Source organism: Stegastes partitus, unplaced genomic scaffold (assembly GCF_000690725.1).
Source record: "Stegastes partitus isolate 25-593 unplaced genomic scaffold, Stegastes_partitus-1.0.2 Scaffold406, whole genome shotgun sequence".
Lineage (NCBI taxonomy): Eukaryota > Metazoa > Chordata > Actinopteri > Pomacentridae > Stegastes > Stegastes partitus.
Genome location: NW_007578137.1, coordinates 198,913 through 224,534, shown reverse-complemented (window position 1 = coordinate 224,534; position 25,622 = coordinate 198,913). Strand labels below are relative to the sequence as shown.

Genomic DNA, 25,622 nt, shown 5'->3' with positions numbered 1-25,622 from the left:
ATGCATTAATTCCAGGAGAGTCCAATCAGTATGTGTGGCATGAAAATCCATGTGACAGATCCAGACAACCTGAGACTCAAAATCTCCTCTGGGTGCTGTTGAATCTCTGCGGAGCCTGAAGCTACTCTGTATCGGCCATGAATGGGAGAGTGACTTTGGCAACTGCAGTAAAGCATGTCTCAACTTTTACTAGCTTTTGTGTTACGACAGTGCAATCAGTTTGAAACCATAAGGCACAGTCTAATCCCGTGAAATAATGCTGAACTCTTTCTATTTTCTAAGCGTAAAAAAGGCAAGAATGACAGAATTGATTCAAATGCTATTTTATTCTTTACAGCTTGACTATTCACAGTTACACGCCGTACTGTCCTCGGGCACGGGAATAAAATGTGAAAAAGCTGCTATTTAGCTGTGTTTTTATGACTCAAGTCCTTGTGCATTCATGACAGACAATGCCTGAGTTCATTTTGTGAAACTATCGTGACTTTTTTTTATAGTTAAGCGTAATAAAGTTGTTGTTTTTTTCAAACATACAATAAAAGATTAAATGCCTCAGACATCCAGTTTGATGTCATAGCAGCCTATGTGAAAACACTGTGGAGTTGTACCAAACACTGGAAAGATCAAGCTGAATTTGGTGCAAGTAGAGCACAATATAATCGAATCTAAACCTGCATCAAGGTTCTCTTGTGTCCACTTCTGCCTTTCTCCTGCTGTCCTCATCTTTTATCCTCACCCCTCCTTCCTCTGCAGCGCTGTCATGTCCTGGGTCAGTATTAGATTCACCGAGCGCTGCAGGTGATCTCTTTCCTTCCAGTCTGGTGTTTTCTCGCCCTCCGTGGTCACTGTGGTCCCGCTCTGGTTCCCGTTGGGGCTGCAGTGGTCCAGGTCTCTCCAGGCACCAGTGATCCTACATACGACAAACAACAGTAAGAATATCTGAGCGCGACATAACCTCATGACTGCTGGGTTTTTAACCGATAAACTGCATTCATCTGGATTTGCTACGATAAACATGCAGTCTGGTCTCAGTGAAACTGTACACACTCATTAAATGGTAGTGGGAAACTCTTTAATGTGAATTACTGTCTCTGTATTTTGTCCTTGCTCCAAAACATATTCATAATTAACAGTGTATCCTTTAATAACCTGATATGCTGAATATGGATGTAGTCTTTTGTTTCCGGAATTCACCCCCTGATAAACACAAAACAGACGATGTACGAATCCAAGAGTGTGTAATGAAGTAATGTGAGATGAATAAATGTGGCATAATACGTCTTAAAAGATTAAAAGCAAGCGCACATTTATGAAAACCATATCTGTATGTGGTGCGACACATACAGTATGAAACCCTGCATGTTTACTGATGTTGTATTCTATTGTACAGCATATGTAGGTGTACATGAATTCATTTGTGTGTGTTCTTCTTTAGGTTGCGGTGAATTTATATGAATACATTTGTATGACTGTGTGTGTGTGCGCATGTGTGTGTGGGCCCGAGGCAAACTGAAATGAAGCAACACTCAGCAGACACCGCCCCAGGCTAACTTAATATGGGTCTCCTTTGACACAAACACACACACACACGCCTAACCGTGGCTTGATGCTGGGTTTCACATCCATTTCATCAACTGGATACTACCACCCACCAGCACGCTGCAGAGTGGGAGGTTAGGCTTTATCAGAGCCAGCCTGCACCGCTATACATTTCAACCGTGAGGATCAGAGGCCGTTACCTTGACAGTGTGGTGCTGAACAATATCTCCATCCGAAAAACAATTTATTTCAAACGGGGCAGGTTATGTTTGTGTGATTCAAGCTACTGCGGTGCACTTAAATGAGCTGTGTGCTTGTTTACCTGTCCGAACAGCCCGACGGTCTCTCCGGGCAGGTAGCTAAGGGCAACGCTGCAGTCTGATGATGAGGACAGGAGGAGGAGCCTGTCGCCGTGCGTGCATGTCTCCAGGTGAGTCACGTGATTGAGATGTGGGCGGAAAGTATGTAGCAGTTTTGGGAGTTCTTCTCTCGCTCCTTCATCTGGTTTGAGACAGTAATCCTGAAGCAAAGGGGGCAAAACATTAGGCAATCTTTATTTTGAGCGGAAGGAAACATCGACCTGTTGATGTGAAAGTACGAGTGTTAACTTCATGTTTTGTAAACTTTCTGTTCTCTCACATGAAAAGACTGATTTGACACTCATTACTGTGCCTCCTTTTTACTGGCTACCATCGACACTGACCGCTAAAAAAGGACAAATTACTGATTAAGGTTTGAGCAAGTAAATTAATGTCAAACTGTCTTCAGTATGCAATATATGGATACTAAGTTGAAGATATATTTCCTCGGAAAGTGGTTAGCATCCTCACCAGCCGACGATCCACATAGATGACTGAAATAAAGGAAAAGCACTGCTCTTGAATTACATTTCGATACTTAGTTTATAAAAGATAAACAAAAATGCTTGGAACAGAGATTAGGGCCCTGTGTGTATTTTAAGTTTTCCAAGAAAAAATCTTTGCTCGAGCAATGCATTTGTCTGGGGTTGCTCAGTGTAACCTTCCCAAATTCTAGTAAACAGTCAGACAGAGCCGCTGCAGTGAGGATATACTACATAACGGTAATGTCAGTCCTAAACTGGGCATTTTCTAACATCTCCACAAAATAATGTAATGTTAGCCAATGATGTCTTCTGACCCTGGAGGTAAGATGTTAACATTACTGCTGTAGATGAGGGATGCACATTATTGAATTTGATATTTTCCAGCTCATTTGCAATGCATATATATATATATATATGTATGCACAGATTTTCTCCACAGAACATCAAGTCCCTCCTGTAGTGGAATTAACAACTATCATACCTGCTTATAATGATGGTACACATGTGAATGTACACATTCACTGGGGGGAAAATATATACATATATTTTTAAAACAGTTTTAACTTAAATACCATATTTTTTTGTTACATAAAAAACTAAACTTTTTTCCTTTAATAATCAATTCAAAACATTAAATCATTCTTGTGCATCACTACTGCAGATAACAACCCAGCTGATCATACACGCCAAGGCTTGCATCTTACATAACCAGATAAAACACATTCTTTAATCAGGTTTTTTTTTTTTTCTGTTGTTTTTTTCAGCTTTGGAGAGTCACACAAAGGAACGCAATCAACTCTCTTACCTCCGCCTGAACACCACATCAACATGTACACAGCTTGACAGTTGGTAAACTGTGTTTATACGTACTGTGAAATGCGTCATGTTAAGGTTGGACTCTGGACTGAACCGACAAGTCCTGTGACTGAGCACGCGACACTATACTGTGCAATCATGTTAGTCATCCAGCTGATTCCAAAGCATGCTCCAAATTTGCCAGAGGACAGGATTTCTACCAGAGCACTGAGCTTGCCCAACTTCTTCAACCCTGCTACATATATACATAAATCTCCATAAATTAAACTGGAAGCCAAATGCGACGTACCCATCTGAATTCATCCGCTCTTATAAACTGTGACAGAGAGTTGAGCTCTGAATATTGTGGCAATAATACCCGAGAGGGTGTTCTTTTACCGCAATTATGAGCATGACAGTGATGCAGCTACGCCTCATACCGATGGCCCGATCAAAGTCTCCATAATCAGAGTCAAAAAGTCAAAAAGGCCCTTCTGAGGTATCAAAAACTCTTCAGTGAATAAATAAATGTGATGTACGTGATGTGCTCATATGATTGAGTGTCAGTCAACTTGGATGAAATTACTGATACTCTTTAAGGATGATGTCCACTTCTAATGCAATTGATATGCCAAAATATCTTGCAGTAAATTATAGTTTTCACACATAATTCCAAGCATTTAAGTGAGTATTTATGTTAAAAATTACAGAATGCAAAAGGCAAACAATATTAGTCTCATTCATAAGTAAAACCCCAAAGAGGTTGGGGACATTACCTCTTTCTGCTGATATGTCAGGGGAGATTTTCAAAATGATTGACCATCTTGGCTGCACTCTAGCAAGCTGCTGAGGCTTCAAAATGACAGACAGTTCTGTCATTTTTAGAGTGAACAACAACCCTGATCTAATGGAAATATCGAGGGTGTGCTCTCTCTTCACTGTCTATTATAGTCAGTCTCTTCATCTTTGTCCCTCGTTCTGGCTTTGTGTTCACCATTCTCCACTACTTTCTCTGTCTTTGTGACTCTCTCTCCTCTTCTTTTTACTTTATACACAAATTATCCACAGTGGAATGAGAATTGCAGTTTTAGTGTCAATTAGTATATACTCTATTGTGTTCATCACAAAAGAAAAAAAAAATGTACCTTTATATCCCACGTCTTGATTGTTCCTTCCCTATCAGCCGTGACTAAATATTTTCCACAGGGGCTGCCGGTCATAACAATAGATCCCAGGTCCCCGTTGTGAGCTGTGAACTGTCCCACCAGACGGCTGTATTGGGTGTTCCAGAGCTGAACCACACCTGAGCCACCACAGGACACCAAATCTGCACCACCTGATAAAAATGCAGAGACAGAAATGTCTGGAGTGACCACAAGCATCTGTTATTGCAGATGTATATGTGTGTGGTAAGTTTAATAGGCAAATGGGTGCAATCGCATCAATAGTACAAACATGAAAACAGCAGAATGGAAAAAAAAGGGGTTTATTATGTCCATCAGAGTGGACACATGGGGTATAAAATGTAGATTTTTCTATGTAAATGTACAGCAAGCAGCCAAAACATTAAAGCTTACAGGTGACGTGTGTAACACTAAACATCTTGATACACTGCAGTCACAATGTTGGAAAACCTTCAGTCTGGGCATTTATGATGACGTTACTTTGATAGGTACCACTTTCCTAAACCTTGTTGCAGATCAAGCACATCTTAGCCAGTGGCAAGGGCACTCTACAGTGGCAGAGGACAAAAACTGCTCAGGGAATGCTTGAGGAACACAACAAAGAGCACCTCAATGCACCAGAAAAAGTTTGATCCATGGAGACCCCACCCTGCAACCCACTGAACCCAAAGGATCCACTGCGAACATCCCGGTGCCAGACACATGAGCATCAGATCTGGACTTTGCATCAATGGAAGAAGGTGGCCTGGTCTGATGAATCACGTTTTCTTTCACATAATGTGAACAACGTGCCATGTGCGCATCGTTCACGAGGGGAGGAGATGGCAGCTGGATGTAGTATTTGAAGAAGACAAGCCGGCAGAGGCCACATACGCCCCTTCACGGCAACAGTATTCCCTGATGGCTTTGGCCTCCTTAAGCAGGATAATCCGCCCTTCTGCACGGCAAGGAGTGTTCAGAAATGGTTTGTGAAACGTGAAAAAGTGTTCAAGGTGTTGACTTGGCCTCTAAATTTCCCAGATGTCAGTTTCATTGTGCATCTGTAGGATGTGTTGGAAAAACAAGTCCAGTCCACAGTGACCCCACCTTAAAGGTCACAAAACTTGAAAGGATCTGCTGCTTGGTGCCTGATAACACAAGACACCTTCGGAGGTCTTGTGGAGTTCATGCCTCGACAGCTCAAAGCTGTTTTTGCAGCAAGGAGACCTGTTGTGGCTGATTGGTGTATGTTTGAATTTAAAAAGTGCCCGTATTTTTGAGTTCATCTGAACCATCCAACACAACTGAAAGAGATCTGTGACAACGTTTCAACATTGTGCCTGGAGAGGACTAAAAATTCTTTAAACCTTCAATATCTGTACAATCACTGATTGACAGCATTCTAGCCAGATTTATCTTAACCTTCTTGCAACAGAGTTTTTGTCAAGCAGATGCAGGGTCAGAACTTGACCAAGGCTGCTTTGGTTTCGTCCTCCAAAAGGCGTCAAGTTATTCACTTTAAATGAGTTGCAGCTGGCACTCTTGAAACCCAGAGACCCACTGCTCTATTGACAACAACTGTGTAGTTAAACCTTGTCAACAGACCCACACACCTCATTACCACAGTCAGTCTGAGCAGCTGGCACAGACCAAGCAGTTAGCAGGAGCAGCAGACTAAATCAAAATGTATTTAAAAACTCAAGTAACTGCACTCACACGTATTGTTAAAATATACAAAGAAAAGTAAACTTCAGAGCTCAGGATGCTGCATCTGAAAAGTAGCTAAAAATTGGAAAACTTGCCAGATCAAAGACTCATTGATGTGTAGATACCGAACAGTATCTTAGGACAAGATATCTGCAGCCTTTCTGTCTTTATAAAGTGTAAACACCATAAACATAAAGTAATGTGCATCTGTGTATTCGTCATCAAAAACAAGCCCGCATATGCAATGTATTTCATACTTTTTTAAAAAAAGCTTTTGATTGCAGAGCTCTTTCAACTTCCCAATGTAAGTGTTTGCATCAGCTACAATTCTTCGATACGCAGGCTCCCATATAGCAGCTCCAACTACTGGAAAGTATTAATGCAAGAAGGATAAACTGTATGTTTAAACGGGCTTCAACCTCAAGACAAAAAGGCAAAAACTCCCTCTGGTTTCTCATTTGGTGAAGTTTCATCAATATAATAAAACCGGCACAACAACAACAACAACAAAATTGGCAAGATGACGTGTTATTTTGGGAAACAGTGTCACTGAAGTGAAAATACAGAATTTATATGGGTAAAAAAAATTTGATATGCAATCCCTGCTGCTATTTTGGGAAGACTCCTGAGGCAAAGCTGCTTTACATTCTTGCTTACATTATGCAGTCTCCCATACCTTACTTTAACAAATAAAATATATTGTGAAGAAACCTGGCAAGGATTACACAGTTCATACAATGAAGTATTTACCCCGATTGGAAGTTTTCTTTTTATTAATTTTCGACACTGAATCAGTCGATTTAATTGGGCTTTTTTGACAGGAATTTACGAAAAACAACTCTTTCATGCTGAAGTGAAAACAGATTTCTACAAAAAATATAAAATGTAACATAAATGACTGCTTAGGTGTTCAACCCTTTAAAGAGGCACATAATTCAACACAGATGCAGCCAACTGGTGTTATAAGTCACACATTTAGTGAAATGGAGATCATACAGAATGTGTCTCAAGTGATTGTCATATAAACACACCTGTATCTGGAAGGTCATGCCACTGGTGAATCAGTACTCCTTGCTATAACTACCCCATGAAGACAACCAACACTCTAAGCACCTCTGTGAAAAAGTTATTATAAAGCAGAAATCAGGGGATGAATGAAGGATGTTACTGAATATTCCTTGGAGTACAATTAAATCCATTATTAAGAAATGGAAGGAATATGGCACATCCGTAAATCTGCATAGAGCTGGCTGTCCTCAAAAACTTAGTGACCCTGGAAGGGAGAGACAAATAGGAGAGGCCACCAAGAACCTATGACTCCTCTGAAGGAGTTACAAGCTCCAGCTGCGTAGATGGGAGAAGCTGTATATACAACAACTGTTGCCCGTTCACCAGTCAAACTCTATGGGAGATAAAACGGGAAAGGATAAAGCTCATATTAAACTCTCAACTAGAGTTCGCCAGAAGGCCTGTGGGAAACGCTGAAGTCAACACCAAAACTGCCCATCATCCCAGACACACCATACCCACTGTGAAGCATGGTGGTGGCAGTATCATGATGTGGGGATGCTTTTCTGCAGCAGGCCCTGGTAGGCTTGTAAAAGTAGAGCGCAACATTAAAACAGCAAAATATAGAGAAATCCTGGAGGACAATGTGAAGTAGTCTGCAAGATAACTGCGACTGAAGAGAAGATTTGTTTTCCAGCAAGACAATTATCCAAAGTTAGCAGTCCTAGTTACAAGGAAATGTTTTAGAGACAATAAGGTGAATGTTCCGAAGTCAGAGCTCAGACTTCAGTCCAACTAAGACTTTGAGGCTGGACTTGAAAATGGCTGTTCACTGACAATCCCTATGCAACCTGACAGAGCTTGAGCAGTTTTGCAAAGAAGTATGGGGTAAAATTGCAGTGTCTAGATGTGCAAGGCTGACTGAGACCTAACCACAAAGGCTTAATGCTGTAATTGTGGCCAAAGAAGCATCTTCTAAATACTGGCCTAAAGGGGGTGAATACTTATGCTTTACTTCACTTTGTGTTGCACCTATGTTTCTACAAAATATTTTGATATTAATTGACAATATTTTGTAGAAATTCATTTTCATTTTGACAGGAAATGATGATGATGATGATGATGATGATGATGATGATGATGATGATGATGATGCCGCCAAATTAAATGAATCAGGATTCATTGTTAAAAAGCAATCAGAGGACAAAACTTCCAATAGGGTTGAATACCTTTTATGGGTGCTGTATTTAGTGATTACAATAATAATAATTCACCTGTTGCTGCTGTCACAGATGTGCGTCCTGGTATGAAGAACAATCTGGTGATGGCAGTGCAGTTGTCTTTGCCATTCAAACCAAGATGAGAATCAAGCAAGAAGGTCAGACATAAGCCAAAGATTCAGGAAAAAAAAAAAAAGAAAATAATTAACATGAGACAAAACAAAGGGCAGAAGAACAGGGCAAATTCAGAATTAACTTTAGAAAAAAAATAATGCTATTTTTCCTGGTTTGGTTAGATCCTTGGTATGAATTAAACCATGAAACTGTGGAATAGATTGTAGAATTTGTTTGTGAAAGTGAGACCTTGTGGCTTCTTGTAGTCTTCATGTTCAGCATGTGGCCGCAGTCTTTTCAAAGCTCTTTCTGTGCTGCTGTTCCATATTATGATCTCTCCATCGTAGCTTCCTGCACACAGCATAAGCAAGGCAAAACAAAAAGTCACGACACATCAGAAACTTTCTTAAAATATCACTAGGCTTTACGACAGTCAGTTTCACAGGAAATCTCACTGTAAAAACTTTACAAGCTTTCTGCGTCCCATCAAGGGCGAAAGAAAGCATCGTCTTTTCAAAAGAAATGTAAACAAACTACAAAAACTTTTTGTCACTCTACGCACACACTTTTAACATTCCTCTTGCTGCTGAATCATGCAAACCAGCCACTAAAACCACTTCAAAGATGATAGGGCTCAACATCTGTCCCCAGCTGCCATCTGGTCCACCGCTCAAACCTTAACTTTCTCCTCAAGAGAAAGAGCATTTCAATTAATCTACATTATATATACGAAAGTGTGTGCATGTCTGTGTGTGTTTATCAGATAAATCGCATCAGGTGGTTCGACTGTCGAACAGCAGGAGTTAATGAGATGTGTGAGGAGTGTCTTGGCTATGGGAGGTAAGAGTGTGTGAGCAATAGGAGGTATAAAGTTTATGAGAGAGTGGGCCGCTTGCATTATTCATGCAGCCCAGGGCCAGCTTCTGTATTTCAAGCGACTTTTATCATGTCCTGTGTGTGTGTGTGTGTGTGTGTGTGTGTGTGTGTGTGTGTGTGTGTGTACGACTGAGACAGAAGGAATGAGAAAGTGTAGATATCTGAATCATCTAGACAATGTTGAGCTTTAAGATGCAGATGGCTTGACTCATTAACCTTCAACAGTCCTCGCATTTTTTTCATAAGACGCAAACAGCGGACACAACAGTGCAAAGGCCCAAGTACAAAGAAAGTTGAAGAAACACAAGTAGTTACATACAAGAGCACACAGATTCCGCATTGCACTCCAATAACATGAGTCATGTTTCCATCTACCTGCCAAGCCAATTTGAAGCCAACTTTTGAAATGTCTCCAAAGCATTAACTGCTTTGGCAGTTATAAACTAGAGCTGCAAAGTGTCATCAGAAGGTGGCAGGATGGGCTATGTTATGCATGGCTCTAATAAACAGAGTAGAAGAAGCCCGAAACAAAACCAGTTGTTTGCCAACTGAAGAAACAAACAACTTTGGCCATCTACGAGAGGAAAATGAAAGGACGTCTTCTGGAATTGTCATTAATCGAAAAACCTGTCATGGTATTTTGATGTCAGCTGGTACTGGCCATGTTTTGTGCTGTTTAGAGGTGAAAACAATGAAAGAAACAGGAGCAGCTGGTCAGTCACGTGAGTTAAAGGTGTCACCAACACAAATTCTAGCCATTAACTCTTTCTTTTTTTTTTTTCAAAACTGAGTAAGTTTTTTAAAAAATGTGTCTGTTTCTGCGAACGTTTTTCCAGTGTGACATTTTAATATGTGCATTAAAAGAAGACGTTACAGAAACACTGCTATTTTCTTCTCTTTTTTTAAAAAGTGATACAGCTAAAGTTTTTCCTTTCATTCTGTCTTCTTCCTTATCAAAGCTTGGTGTTTACATTACCCACAATGCAAATCAAGCATGCATTCCAATATCCATACTTCCATACTATATATTACAACAAAAAAACAAACAAACAAAAAAAAAAGCGTTGGTATGTCCTAATACATGATTTGACAAATGTGGTGTGCCGAAAATATGTCTCACAACATCCTGGCAGATTTCGCAGTGTGCAGGCCAGCATGCTTTTCTGGCCATTCTGACCCGCAAACAGTATCTCACACGAGCATAAACAACTTAAGCCAGCAAGAGTGACAGACAGATGACAGCTTATTTTGCACTATAGACTGCAACGGTCAAAGCTTAAGGTGCAATATTCATGCATATTGCATGAAACAGTATGTACTGTGAGGGCAGCTGTGGTGCATACTTAAAGTAAAAAAAGAAAAAGTATGCGATGTGTGACTAATGTAGCCTCAAGCCTACGGAGGGCAACAGAGGTCAAGTGAGCTCACCTCTCTCTGACTCCACACCTCCACATTCAATTCTGAACTTGCCATCCTGAGCTCCAACTGACGACGACCCAAGGGACATCTCTTGAGGTAATTTATCAGATTTCATGCAGCTCCCTCTGGCCACTGAAGATTTTATACAACTTTTTGTCTCGCATGTACTTCCCAACATGTACAAAGTATCCTCTACTCGAAAAAAAGATGTCATTGCTGTCATGGAGTATTCTGCTTTCTGCACTTGCTATTCCATTTGTAAAACATTTGGGCCATCCAGCAAAGTTCAGATGAGTTGGTCTTTGGTCGCTTGGAAGGTGTTCAACCACGGAGGATTAAGGGATCGGAGGAAAGAAGGAGAGTGAAATGGGGGGGAGGGGTTGTGACTGAAGGAGGTACACAGGACCCCTGTGTACGTGCATCCTGCTGTATGTGTGTGTGTGTTGTTTGACAGTGTCTGTGTGTGAGAAGTCAAGCGGAACCTTGCAAAGACTCTGAATATGGATGAGGAAGCTTCAGTCCCACATCAGCCAAATGTTCCTGCTGCAACTTGATTCAACTTGAGACACAAACCAGTAGGTGCATGTACGAGCACGGGAAAACGCACACACACGCACACAGTCCTGAGCATGTGTGAGTCCAAACAGAACTTTAAATTGACTTTTGTCACTGGTGGCCATGATGCCACCACTGCTTTCACTTGGCAGCACTACTACACAACTTGGCAGCACGCATGCTTTGATGTGAAAACAGCATTACTCACTGCAACCCCGAAGAAATATGCTGCCAACTGAAACTAATGCGTCATCGCTTTTAGATGCCGTCTTTGTGCTCGCTGGATTTGTAGAAGAAAGAAATTGAGCAAATAGTTAATGTAGAAAATCATACATGTATAATTTACATACACCTTTTGCTTTAGTATGTGAGTAGATAAGTGTGGAAGTGCAGGAAATAGGAATGTGAATGTGATTCACCCCTTTCTTCAAATATGCCCAAAGGCCAGCGGGAAGAGAGCAATACACAGGATATTAAAGCGTAGGAGGAATTTATGAATGAATTACATCACTTTATGAGTATTTTTTTTTTTGGACGAGACATTAGCTGATGTGGAGCCGATGACTGAAAACTGCTCCAACAACTGAAATCTTGCAAGTTTGATTCACACAAATCACTTAATAAGAAACTGTTTTAATATTTTGTCTTTCTAGACATTATCATTATACCTTATAACATTCAAAACTGTTCATGAAGTGAATCATTTGCATTCAGCAGACAGGTTGATAAGACATTGGAGGCATCAGTATCATAAAGCAATTGGCTGAGTGACAGCAGGTTATGAAGAAAAAGAAATCAGTGATCAAGGGGGATTTCTTGCAAACTCTCTGCTGACAAAATATTAAATCACAGCTTTAGTTTGATCAATTCCTTCCACCAACTATTGACAAAAAAAATCTCTGATTTGATTTAAAAAAAAAAAAAAAAAGCAACCACATGGTCACATTTCAGAGACAAACATGCCAACATATATTTATATAATCTTGTTTTTCTAACATACACAAACCTCTACAACCTGCACAAAAGTCTCATTTCCTCTCAATCCCACTGAGGGAGCTCTAATAATCAATCGGGCATTTGGATTAAATTGGAGGCGGAGGGGATGTGTGTGTGTGTAGATGGAGGAAGAGATGCAGCAGGCTAAACTAGGGAGATGAGGTAAAAAATAAACAGAAGTGAACGAGCGGTGTCAGAGACTGGCAAGAAACGGAGAACGCAGGCAGAGCGAGGAGCCGAACACACTGACAAAGAAATTGCAGAGCGAACTTTGAAGAAGTTTCCAAGTTCACAAAGTAGCTCCCGAATTGTGCTTTTGTTCCATCTCCAACTATTCATTTCCTTCCAAACCATTTCTCCCTCCAGCTTCGAGAACACCCCTCTTATCTACCTTTCCTCTTCCTCCATCCCTCACTTTATCGCTCTCAATATTTATCTCTTGGGTTGATCTCCCTTGGAAGGCCGGAGAGGGGTCTGCAGTTTATGCCTGCGCTGTGCTCCTGCAGACTGGTAAACTGGAGCTGAACTTTCAATACGTGAGCCAAAGTGATACAACTTCACAAACTGAAGAGCATACTGGGGCAAATTGGGTGCAGAGTGTTTGTAGTTTGATGGTTATAGAAGTGGACCAGCGACTGGAGGATTGCCAGTTCAATCCCCCAGGCAGAAAAATCTAAGAATGTGATGAGCACTAAGAGGCCTCCCTGAGATTTCAAAGTAATGCCGTCTTCACATGCTAAGGACCACATCAGACCTGCTTATATTGTCGAGATGCAGATTTTTTTCATGTAACCAGTGACGTCTTTGTCTCCTGGTTAATGCTGGTAGACATTTATGAGTTGATCAATGTGAAAGCATGGCATTTGTAACCAAGAAAACCAGGGTTGAACTCCCGGGTTCACAAAAAAAAAAAAAAAGACGTTATAATCAAGCCCACAAACTTTGGAGACAAGCTCCAAAGTCTGTATGAACTCACAGAAGTGGAATAAAAAATAGAGTGATTGGAGAGAAGGCTCCTCATCTAGTCTTCCATTAGCTAGAGGCGCCCTGCATTTTAATAAGTGCTGGTGTGATTTTAGGACTCTGCCCTGACTTCATGTGTGTGAGTCATTTCCATTTCATATCGCTGAATCCAGGCTCTGATCAGATGCCTTTTGATTGCAATGCCATATAATTTTCTGCAATGTATAATTTTATTAGCATTTTTTTCTAAAGTAAAGTGTAAGAACACCCCTACAACAAAAGTAGTCTCGCTTGATTGTTCCTCTGAGCTCTCTGAGTAGTGCATAGTTATGACCTCACACATATGAGAGATTTGGAATTAAAATTAGAAACCATAAATATAGAAAAGGAAGTCGCACAGAGAAACATTTGTAATCTTGTAACTTGAATAGATCTTAATCTTATTAGATAAAGTGCAGCACCGTATGTAATTTTGTCCATTACGTGTGTATACATTCTTTGACCTTTCCAGTCTACTCGCCTTTAACACAGCTCTAATTAATAATCAAAGCACGTTGGAACAAGTTTCCATGTTTAAAGTTTTGGTGTGTGGAGGAGGCAAATGTCCGCTCACATTAGAGAAAACGGACACTGCTGTTCCTCTGAGGAATGCCAATTTATTCGTCAAAAACATTGAACATACTGTATGTTTGAGCAGCATGGTTTACATTAACAAAGGCCACCAGGGAAGAACTGACTTAAAAGGGTCTGATAGATCTACTGTATGTCGAACCACACAGGGAGTTTCTAATTAGATTATTTTCAGTTCACTTAGTTCGCCCTTGTTTTTCACTTAAATCATCTAATTCTGCTGTATTTATGATATACAGAGTGTTCGCAAAGTTCTGACTTGTAACACACACCGAGGCAACGGAGGTGCCCACACATCCACAGTTAGAGAATAGAATAATCCACAGTTGTACTTTACATTGTTCGCTCTGAAATATATTAAGTCTCTTTCTGCCTACACATGTGCACAGACGCATATAAACACGAAGAGATATTTCCAGCAGAGAGACAAGTGTGGAGCTTGAGTCCTTTGATAACAACACCACTTATTTTAATCAGCAGATAACTGCTCCCTATTATTTTGTATTTTACTGTTTTTTTTTTAAATTCCTAGGATTCTTTTTAATTTCCAAGCCTTTGTTTTTTTTTTTCCACTTTCCATCTCCCTCTTTCTTCTGCATGAGTACTCATTGCTAATAAAAAGCTGTGAATGTGTAATTCAAAAAGAAAGGAGAGCACACTAAACTGCAGGCATGAAAACGCACATTATGACACTCACTTTTGCACAAAGGCATGTTGATGGTGTGCACAGATTGTCGGTTAGTTAATAAAAGCCTGGTTTTTGTTTTTTCTTGTTCTGAAATTTCAGCGAAACAAATCAATATAAGAAATACTTACATTATGTACACAAACACACACCTGTGACTAGAGTCTGTGGAGGCTGGAATGCAGCACAGAGAACATCGCCGCGATGTTGAACGCCCCCCTTCCACTCAGAGGGCTCAACAAAAGGCTGCGAGAAGGAATGCAGTCGGAAAACTGTTAGCATCCTGTGGAGACAAACACAGACAGGAGGAGGTGGTGAGAACTGAGAAAGATGTGTGAGAACGTACCACATGTATCAATTTAATAGGATTTCTGAATATACGAGGTGTGTCCGAAAAGTTCCAGGACTGGTGTCACAAAAGATGTATTTTAAACCCAAATTACAAATTACAAGTTTTCCCCGTCAGACGATCAACCAGCATGTCTACAAAAAGATCCTGCATAGTTTGCTTCATTCAGAGCGCGAGAAGAGGCGAGAATTGGAGCAGGACAAGTCATGGCTGCTTCACCATGACAACGTGCCTGCTCACAATGCCCTGAGCATCTGACAGTTTCTGGCTAAGAAGAACATCGCCGTGCTGGAGCAACCTCCCTACTCACCCCACCTGACGCCGTGTGTTTTTGTCCTTTTCCCCAAGCTCAAGGGGGTCATCAAGGGGACCCGTTTTGAAGACGTGGATGACATCAAGATGGCTGTGACGACCGAGCTGTGGAGGATCCCAGAAGAATCCTTTCAGGAGTGCATGGTGGCGTGGCAGAGAAGGCTGGGAAAGTGCGTTTGACACCAGGGGGATCACTTCGAAGGGGAAAACTTGTAGTTTGGATTAGAAATATATCTTTTGTGACACCAGTCCTTAACGTTTTCTGTCACACCTCGTATTATTGAACATGTCTTTATGGACCTTACTTTGTGCACTGGTACACAGTCATGCTGGAAGAGAAAGGGGCCATCTCCAAAGTGTTCCCACAAAGTTGGGAGCATGGAGTTGTCTAAAATCTGTTGGTATGCTGAAGCATTCAGAATTCCTTTCATTGGACCTAAGGGCCAAGCCCAGCTCCTGAAAAACAGCCCTACACCATAATCCCCCTTCCACCAAACTTTACACTTGGCACAATGCAGTCAGACGAGTACCGTTCTCCTGGCAACCGCCAAACCCAGACTCGTCCATCAGATTGCCAGATGGAGAAGTGCGATTCATCACTCCAGAGAATGCGTCTCCACTGCTCTAGAGTCCAGTGGCAGCGTGCATTACACCATTGCATCTGACGCTTTGCATTGCACTTGGTGATGTATGGCTTGGATGCAGCTGCTCTGCCATGGAAACCCATTCCATGAAGCTCTCTACGCACTGTTCTTGAGCTAATCTGAAGGCCACATGAAGCTTGGAAGTCTGTTGCAATTGACTCTGCAGAAAGTTAGCGACCTCTGTGCACCATGCGCCTCAGCATCCACTAGGGTTAGGGTTGCCACTGCAGGAGTGGGGTCTATCACTTCGTGGCTGAGTTGCTGTCATTCCCAATCGCTTCCACTTTGTTATAATACCACTGACAGTTGACAGTGGAATATTTAGGAGCGAGGAAATTTCACAACTGGACTTGTTGCACAGGTGGCATCATATCACAGTACGACACTGGAATTCACTGAGCTCCTGAGATTGACCCAGTCTTTTTACAAATGTTTGTAGAAATAGTCTGCATGTCTAGGTGCTTGAATTTATACAACTGTGGCCATGGAAGTGATTGGAACATCTGGTTTTGGTTATCTGCATGGGTGAATGAAAACTTTTGGCAATATAGTGTACATGTAGCCCCGTAGCAGTTTAGACCAAAAACTCATTAGAAAAATGTCTACAGAGGTAATAAATCAAGAGAGAGTTACATTCGTTTTCTCACTGGCTTCCATTCAATTTGACTTCTTCTTGCAAATGAAGAGTCTTCCCCTACTGGCCATTAGTCAGAATGCAGTTAAACACTTAAACATTGATTTCACTTAACCCGGGACGATGAAACGCAAAATGTACCAGTGACAGCGATCAATTCAACAAGTAAATATTTTGATAGAATGTTCAGTAGTTTCACTCAAAAGTATTAGATATGAACCGCCATGAAAGCATATTGGTTCGGTCAATAGTGCTATGTTTGTGTGGGTAGGTTTTGTGAGTCTTTCTGTCTCTTTCTCCCTCTGTTCAGGTTACTGTGCCTGTGAAGCAGCTTCTGTGTGAGTGACTGGGTGCACCTGTGGCCACTCATTAATCCACCTGAAGCTTAAAAGCCAGGGTGCTCTACTCACGGTCCCCAGTGGGACCATGTGGCAGCTACTGAGCTGTTTGGAGATGTTTGTTCTCATCTAGACCTAAGGTGTGTGCATTTTTCAAACCAGCAGATGTCACTTTTTTGTGAAGAAGTTTGCTTTAAGATGCCTTATTTTCAGTTAAATGTGAATAAATAACTTGTTTTCAATCCATTTCTCCTACTTTTCCCAAGTTTAAATACTGTCTCTTGCTACTCTTCAGATCGACTAGATTCATGGGGAAGTAACGCACATAGCAAAATCACAAAGTTTGGTTAAATGAACAAGTACCAAGCGTACTCCATCCCGGGCTAATTACAGCCTATCATATCCCTTGGTAGTGGAACATGCTCCTCGCTATCACTCTCCCTGCTGGCTTCCCTGCAGGTATCCCAAGGCAAGCTAGTCCATGGCTGCCTAGGCCTATCATCTGTGCCTGTAGCCTTCCCAGTCGAAAAACATTCATGACCCTTAGTCCCCAACCACTTCTTGATATAGGGGTCAGTGCGGAGGCATGTGTGGGGGTCTCCGTCTGACGATACCTGATTCAGATTAGCCACTAGGAACCTGACTCTATGGTGTGACAGATTCACCTTGGTTGCCCTCCGTTTGCCTCTGTGTTTTACTTGCTCTCGGTGTTGACTGTGTCTCAAGGTAAGATCAGCTCCTTAAAAATGATAACAATTATCAATAGACTGACATGAAAACTATTATTGTGATTAATTTTGCAGCTGTAATCACGCGGTCCTAGTCCCCCGTCAGGCCCTGAGGATACATCTATCTTTTATGTACAATTCATTACCCCAACTCACCTTTTCCTGACAGTTCAAAGTTAATTTTATTAATTATATATGAACACTACGTGTTAATGTTAATTAAACATCAGTAACAGTAATGTCAGGTTGCAGTATCAGCAGCAACAGTAGCAGTGTCTAGAAATATTAGTGGCAGCAGTAGTAGTAACAGTACGATTTGTAGTAGTAATAGTAATATTATTGGCATGGCTAATCGGCATTAGCAACAGTAGTAGTAACAGTAGTAGTAGCAGCAATATTCACAGTAGTAGAAACAGTAAGTAAATTAGTAACTACAGCAACTGTAGTAGTAGTAATAACATTTGCAACTACAGTAATAGTGATAGCAGTAGCAGTATAATTAGCAGAAGTAGTCTAAGTACCAACATTTCAACTGAAATTTGAACCAGTGACATTCTGATTTCCACCCATAAAGAAAGAAGTTCTCGCATCTTGGACCTGAACTAAATGGGACAGATTGTTTCCAGCAGAGATTTCTTTGGACTTAACAATAAACAATTCATTATTTATCGCGTTCATTGTGTTTTCCCAGCAACAGATCCAAGCTCTGCTGTACACCTGCGATGCACCAAAACGGTGTTCGTAATGAACATGGAGGCCGTTCCTTTACACTAAAGTGCTACAGGGGACATCATGAATATGTAACACTTTAATATTCATCATCTCATGAGGGCTTTTAGCACACCTGCAATGAGTTCTGCTTCTTTAATCTATTGTCCTATGTCACTACAGCACTTTTTCCTCTCATTGTTGTGCAGGTACAAAATAAAATAATGATGCACTATGGTTTCAAACCGAGGAGTACGTCTATCAGTGGGATGTGGATATTTTCAACCTGCGTGAGATCGTTTGAGCAGCAGAAAGCAATAGCGCTTTGAATTAGATGCCATGCGACACCTCACTATATGGATTAAACTGTGGTCTAGGTTGATGTGAAGAAACAGGAAATTATATGAGTGATGAAAGTCATAACGACACTATTTTCTTTTACTGCTGCTGATCTGTCGTCTATGTTCTCTTTACCACTGTGACGCCCCAGAGAGCAAGAAAGTGAGTGTGTGTATATGTGTGTGTGTGTGTGTGTGTGTGTAGGTGTGGGAGAATGTGTGGAGATGAGAGAGACAGACAGAAAGAGAGGAAGTCATATAACTTGATGATAGCACACTGCTGAGTTCAGCTCACTGGGTGTGAAATGATGATGATGATGATGATGAAGAGCAGATGTGATGTGGTGTATACAAAAAACACCCACACCCCCTCTCGCACAAATATGAGGTAGTGATAGTAAAGCGCATGTGAGCACCCTGGAGCGTTCTGACTTGTTAGGGTCCAGATGTCTGGTTGGCTCCAAGTTGTTGGCAGGCAGACAGAGCAGGAAAGCACAGAAAGAAACAGACACACAAACACATTTATACCTCCGTCTGTGCGACCACACTCACAGATATAATGCATCCTCCTAGATCTTACCTTAAGCTAAACCTCATTTAATCCTAAACCCAAGATTTAACTCAATGATGTGATGTCTGAAAGGAAAGACTTTTTCTTAAAGTTTGAAACACAAACTGGCCCTTGCAAAGATAAACTCACCCTCACATTGACTTCCATCCACAGTATGCAAACATTCCCAATCATTTGCACATTTTTCAAAACCATAAAGCATAAAATGCTAATACAGTTAAATACACACAGATATAGTACCTTTCCCAGCCCATCACCAGTATGCTCCTCTTCAGCAACAACACCTGTGAGATGTCCACGGCCCGACCCAACCCGGCGTTCATTCTGTGGAGGCAGCGGCCGTTGAAGTCCCAGACCTGAAAGACAGCCAAAATGACACTTAGACGCACCATCACAGCACTAAATGGGTTTAAATTCCATGAAAACCCAAATATCAACAGAGAACATTATTCAGCCTGTCGTGTTAATGCTTGTCAGGAAATTTACCAAAGTGAAAGTCAATGTCAAATGGATTTAGAAAACACATTTAAAAACACCAAGAGTTGAAACAAAGTGCTGCACAACTAAAACAGCAAACCATAAAACACAATGACCAGAAGACAAATGTGAATATGTGAATGTGAAATCCAAGTACATCTGCTTGGTTGATCTCTGTTCAGAGGTGTGATGATGTACTTCTGGTAAATAAGATGGTGCCAACCCATTTAAAACTTCAATAAACAAACTGTAGAATATTTAAATCAATTCTTAAATAGACAGGAGGCCAATAAATGGAGGCTTATACTAGTGTTACGTGATCAGGTGTATTTTTTCATCATTCATTTTATACCAGCTGCAGATACAGAAGAGACAACTGTTTTACGCCAACATGCAAGGAATTACAATAGTCCAACCGAGTGGCGAAAAAGGCATGAGCAACTTATTCACATTATTTGGAACCGAAACAGGCCTTCACCTTGGATAAAAGCCCTCATTACAAAAAGGTCAGTAGTAATCAAAAAATCATTGTGATCACTGAGCTGATCTGTCTGTCAAATTTTAAGGAACTTCCATGTATCCCTCCAAGGGCTTTAACAAAAAATGATTGTATGAAAGAGTTTTAATCTATCCAGATTTTATATTTGTTGAAAAGCCCTGCAAATACTCTATTGTGTCCTTACTTTTATTTTTATGGGAAAATAGTTTTGTATATTGACTGCAAAAACAACAAAAAGGAATCTTGTGTTTCTTGAAAATGAACCTCAAGATTATGTATAATAACAAGAGGATGGGTCTTAAAATGGAGCCCTGAGGGACCCCACAAGTAAGCAGGGCAACAGTCCAAGAATAATCCCCCAAGTGAACCAATTAGCTCCCGTTTCTGATATGACTTGAACCATTTGAGGAGTCTTCCTCTGATACTTACACATAAGGTTACAAAATCACTTTATCCATTTTTATTTAAAAACAAATATATATATATCTATATATATATATATTATTTTTCTGCTTGATTTGCATTTGAAAGAACTGACTAAAGAAGTAGTGACATAGTTATAAATAGAGAATGGGCTTTTGTTCCCATTGAGCAGGTAAGCTCCTATCCTAGAATACATGAATCCACTACAACAGTCAGGTAATATTTCGTATCGTCTGTCCAATTTCACATGATGACGCAGTTTGTGTTTGTGGCATTTAACAAAGAAACACTGATTGGCTCGATGGGGACGCTGTAATTAAAAGGTCAAATTTCAGATTGTGAATGGCCCTAACTGCTGCACACCAGGTTCAATGTTGATGAAAATTAGAGAGCTGATGCATCTTGTTGCTAATTGGCCCAAGGGGTGCCTGCTTCCTCTGCTTCGGGTGACGTTAGCAGTTATTTCAAATGGCAATGTGAGTATATCTGATGACGCTGGCACATGCACAGGATGCACATGGCTGCATTCTCACAAGGACTCATGGGGTCAGAGAGTTGATGTGGTTGATTATATTAATTACAAAAATGCCTAATTATTTTATTTTTCAGTTAAGAACTACTGCAGTAAGCTTGGAATCATTATGTCTCATTTTAAACTGTGGCAAAATACTCACAGGACGTCATGTTTGAAATAGTGACCATATTTGAAAATCTGGAGGACACAGGTTCTTGCAGTGCACATGGACACACACAGAAATCAAGGGTAGACCAACAGCATGACAGAAAGTTTGCTAAAATATGAAAATGTGGAAGGAATAAGTCAAAGACACTAAATGATGCACAAGTATATTTTAATTCTATTTGTCTCATGGCATATATGTACCATGTGAGTTAAATGGTATGGTGTGCAAAAAGGAGTAAGTGATATGAATGAAGCTGTAACTGCATAAATGTGATTGGTTTTACATACTGAAATTCTAGAGCTGCAACGCTTAATCGATTAGCTCTTAACTATTAAATTAACCAACAGCAGTATTGATAATCGATTACCTAGCTTGAGTAATTTATAAAGAAAAAAGTAAAGATTATCAAATTACAGCTTGTTAAATTTGAAAATGTTATGGTGTCTTACTTCCTGTGTGACAGTAAACAGATTATTTTTGGTTTGTGGACAAAACAAGTCATCTTGAGCATAGGAAAATGCCATTTTTTGACATTTTATAGACTAAACAACACATTTTAAAAAGTGATCAACAGATGAGTCAACAATGAAAGTCATTGTTAGTTACAGCTCTATGATATGCATCATGATATTGTAAAGTTTCTGGAAAAAAATATGCTGAAAACTGTTCATGAATAATTAAAAAAAAAAAAAGCAAATAACGTTTTTGTCACACAATCTTTTTAAAAGTCATCATTTATCCTGCTCAGTGACAGATACACAGCTATAGTGGCCTATTAACAGCCAGTGATTTGAATGGGATAGTTACATGATGTGACGAAATATATGCCGATGTACAAATGTATATCGTCTTGCAGCATATATGCTACAGCCTGTCTCTAACGTAAGGCAACTTGCAGACAAAAACACTGAAAATTAAACACATTTTTTAGTACACTTGTGTCAGATGCCAAGTCGTTAAAGCCTCAGCACATTTGGACACTGAAAAAGGACTTTATTTTGGCTGCACATTTGTTTATTTTGATCTGTTTCATAGGTATAGTTACAAAGAAATGTTTTCTAAAAGTCTACTTTTTCCACAGCTACTTCTTGTATTTTTGCATTTTAGTTGGGAGTTTAAGATGCATGGCTAAACGAAGGTGCATGTGCCCGTCCACCTACTTTGACCTCTCCGTCAGTGCCTGCAGTAAACAGCCGGGTCTGAGTGCCATCCAGGGCTATGGTGGAGATCTCTGCGTTGCCATGACAGCGGTGGAACTGTTTGACCTTTTGACCTGTGCCAGCCAGCCAGCAGATCACAGAGGAGGCAGAGTCGCCGCTGACTACCTGCACAGAGAGACAGAGTGTGTGTGAGGAGGGGGGATATCAATCATCAACGGTCTGATTTTTATTTATGCTGCGAGAAAGTCAGATTGCACTGATGTGTTCTTAAATTACTCTCACATAACCAAACCACTCTCCACGTTTTGTCATTCTCCACTTTATTCAAATGCTAAGCCTCCACTGAGGAGAATATGCAACTAATGCTGCTGTTAAGTGGGAACAAAAGCCAAAAAAAAACAAAAATTGCAGAGCGGAGGCACTTTTTAAAATGAGAGATGTTCATAATGGATGCATTAGCTAGTTTTTCACTTGTGTGGGAAACTGGGTAAGTCATATAGTAAGCTGCAGAACAGCTACTAAATCAACACTTGTTTTACTAACTGCTTACTCTAAGGTCAAGAAGGAATTTAAAACTCAACAACCGTACAAATCATCGGAAACTGTAAAAAGATTTTTTTAAAAACATACCTGTCTAAACAGGCTGTTATAGAGCACACAGGTAACTGGATGTTCGTGGCTGCTGATCCTCTCCTCCTTCACTGTCTCCAGCAGGAGAAGAAGACTGTTAAAGGAAAGCAGGAGGTGTTGACGCTCCTCGTGCAGAAATAAGAGTGTGTGTGTGTCCTCCTGCGTCTTCGGGAAGACATCTGCCAGACGGTGAACACACAACTGGCTGGACACGTCCCACAGACAGAGCACCTGGACAGAAGATAAAGGAAAGGGCCTTTATGTGTGTGTTTGTAAGTGCATAATTACCCACATGCACTGGGAAAAAAAACATATAAATACTGCTAAAATCCAATTAGTGCCACAATAATTTGGTATTAGCATACCAAACAGATACATCATTATCAAGAAGAATTGCTTCTCGAGCTGTCTCTGTGCTGCAGCGTTAGAGGTACTTAGTCAGAGTTGACAAGAACTCCGCCATATTGCTTTACGGCACAAAACAAGATGACTGCCGCTGCTGAAGGAACTCTTCCAGAGGAGGCTGAGGTAAAGCCTTCAGAGTTTCTTGCGGTGGCAGATGGTGTTTGAGCAAAAGGCAGATGGAACATAAATCACTTCTAAAATATTCATTCTCTTCAGAAAAGCCAAAGAGAAGGCAAACATGCACAGTGCTACAACAGAGAGAGGAAAAGCAGCACCAACATCCTCTTTGCATCAGAAAGAAGAGTTTAAAGGAAATCTTTATTTTGAGAAACAGCAGCTCACAATGGCAGCAGTGTGAAACAAGCTGCAAATCATCCACACCTCCTTGCTTTATGGTAATTCTAGCGAGGAATCACAATTAATAGTACAACTACAGAGTTCTTTATCTCCACATTATCTGTTGTAGCAGACTGCTGCGCACAGACACATGCTCCTACCTTATCTTTGGAGTAGCTGAGCAGTTGTTGCTTTGCCTGCGTGAAGTGAACTGCGGTGACGGGGCCTGTGTGCCCACTGAGCACACACACTGGCTCTGAGGTCACGTAAGGGTTCCACAGCAAGACCTGATGATCCACACCTGCTGTGGCTACAACCAATCAGAATGTCGCAAATTAGCAGAGGCATTAACCGTGATTAAACCCGGGAAACCACACTGTTTTTATCCCCCCCGACTACCAAGTCAGTGTTCAATGAGGCATTTGACAGTTTTGATTAAGTATTCTTGGTACATTTAGTTTGATTGATTGACAACTGTGAACCCATTCACAGTTTTAGAATTGTTTTTTAACCATGTACACATAGAATAGAATAGAATAGAATAGAATAGAATCATTTTTATTCTTATAATTTTTATAGAAAGTAGGTAGGAGCCGCTGTAACTGGCTGCCACTCTCACAGCACCATAGCAACAAAAAATATATGTACAGTATATTGTATTGAACATACATTAATTTTCCCTGTTCAATTTTTGTTTTAATTTAGATTAAGGGCTTAACCCTCTGCAGCCCCAAACCCACCAGCAGGTTTGAAAGACATGTTATTGTTTTTAAAAACACCTAAATTATACCATTTTATATGAGACAGGAACTTGAAAAAACTGAAATAATTGTCAGATTTTTTACTTTGCGTTGAACTACCTACTTGTGACATGCTGTTCCACAAACATAACTAAGTCTAAAATTAAAATTGGGATATTTCAGCAAAATCTACATGCTTTGTTTTAAAATGTACCCAAAATTATTGACTGAGCTGCAACCAATTAGCAAAAAAATTGCAGACCTGTTGCCTAAACTAGACTGAACTGCTGGTTGTGTTTGTACAAAGAAGATAAGAGAAAAGTATGGAAACAAATTTTAAAACTGTGAGTAGGAAGACATCTGTAGCATCTGGAGTCGCCGTTTATTTTTCTTAATTGGTAACAGCTGTGATCACTTAGATAAAATATGTAAATGTTGATTCAAGGTTTTTTCAATTTTGTAAAATAAGTAAACAAAGAAAATTAACTTTCTTTCCGTTTTTCTTCTTATTTTTGTGAGTTATGGCATTAAGGCTGAAACTTTTAGGTTCTCTCTACTTCTGTCCATGGTTGTGCTGTTTCCATAGAGGTGAAAGACTTTATACTACTGCAATGCAAAATGAGTCCACAGGGAATAAAAATGTGTCAGGATGCAAAACAAGTTCAAATGGATAATGGACAGTGCCATATTTTGTTGAGCTTTCCATTTAGGGCTATAGAAATAAAATATAAATGTCTTAAGGTGAATATGAACAAATATTCAATATTACATCATATGTATTATGAACATACTGTAGTCTAGGAAAACAAATTTGCCCTCACCTATCAGACTGAGTCCACAGTGGTGGTCCACATCCCAGACACCCCTCTTTGTAAAGAAAGAAGTGACTCGTAGACTCCTGCTTTCCTTTTCCCTCCAGCCAATCACCATGCTGCTCTGTGGCCTGGTGCAGCACGACACAAAGGCCTCAAGTGAGCCCAGGTAACGTACTGCAGGGAGCATGAAACAGTCACATGGTGAAAGTAAATTAGGTGTGAAATACTGTAATTATCTTTATTACATCCAGGAGGGTGAGCAACACTGAGAAAGAACAAGCCTGTTCATGAAGTCAATTTGAAACTGCATCTGAAAAA

General features: G+C 40.4%; 1 protein-coding gene across 1 annotated transcript; it reads right to left on the bottom strand.

The window, feature by feature from the left end:
- Nucleotides 1-676: 676 nt before the first annotated feature.
- Nucleotides 677-25,419, bottom strand: LOC103359945 (WD repeat-containing protein 49). The gene is made up of 11 exons (XM_008285525.1): nucleotides 25,311-25,419; nucleotides 23,911-24,059; nucleotides 23,009-23,239; nucleotides 22,379-22,543; nucleotides 19,377-19,492; nucleotides 14,667-14,797; nucleotides 8,640-8,741; nucleotides 8,331-8,396; nucleotides 4,324-4,514; nucleotides 1,862-2,059; nucleotides 677-910 (listed from the first exon to the last, which is right to left on the bottom strand). Exons 1-11 carry the CDS (start codon nucleotides 25,417-25,419, stop codon nucleotides 677-679), a joined length of 1,692 nt encoding a protein of 563 aa, XP_008283747.1.
- Nucleotides 25,420-25,622: the final 203 nt, after the last annotated feature.

Bases quoted from the DNA above. Each gene is read 5' to 3' on its own strand.
- LOC103359945 (XM_008285525.1), bottom strand. From the start codon at position 25,419: ATGGTGATTGGCTGGAGGGAAAAGGAAAGCAGGAGTCTACGAGTCACT. The intron at 23,240-23,910 runs GTAGGAGCATGT...TCTTCTGTCCAG, and splicing joins TCAGCTACTCCAAAGATAAG to GTGCTCTGTCTGTGGGACGT. The intron at 19,493-22,378 runs GTAGGTGGACGG...GCTGTCTTTCAG, and splicing joins GCACTGACGGAGAGGTCAAA to GTCTGGGACTTCAACGGCCG.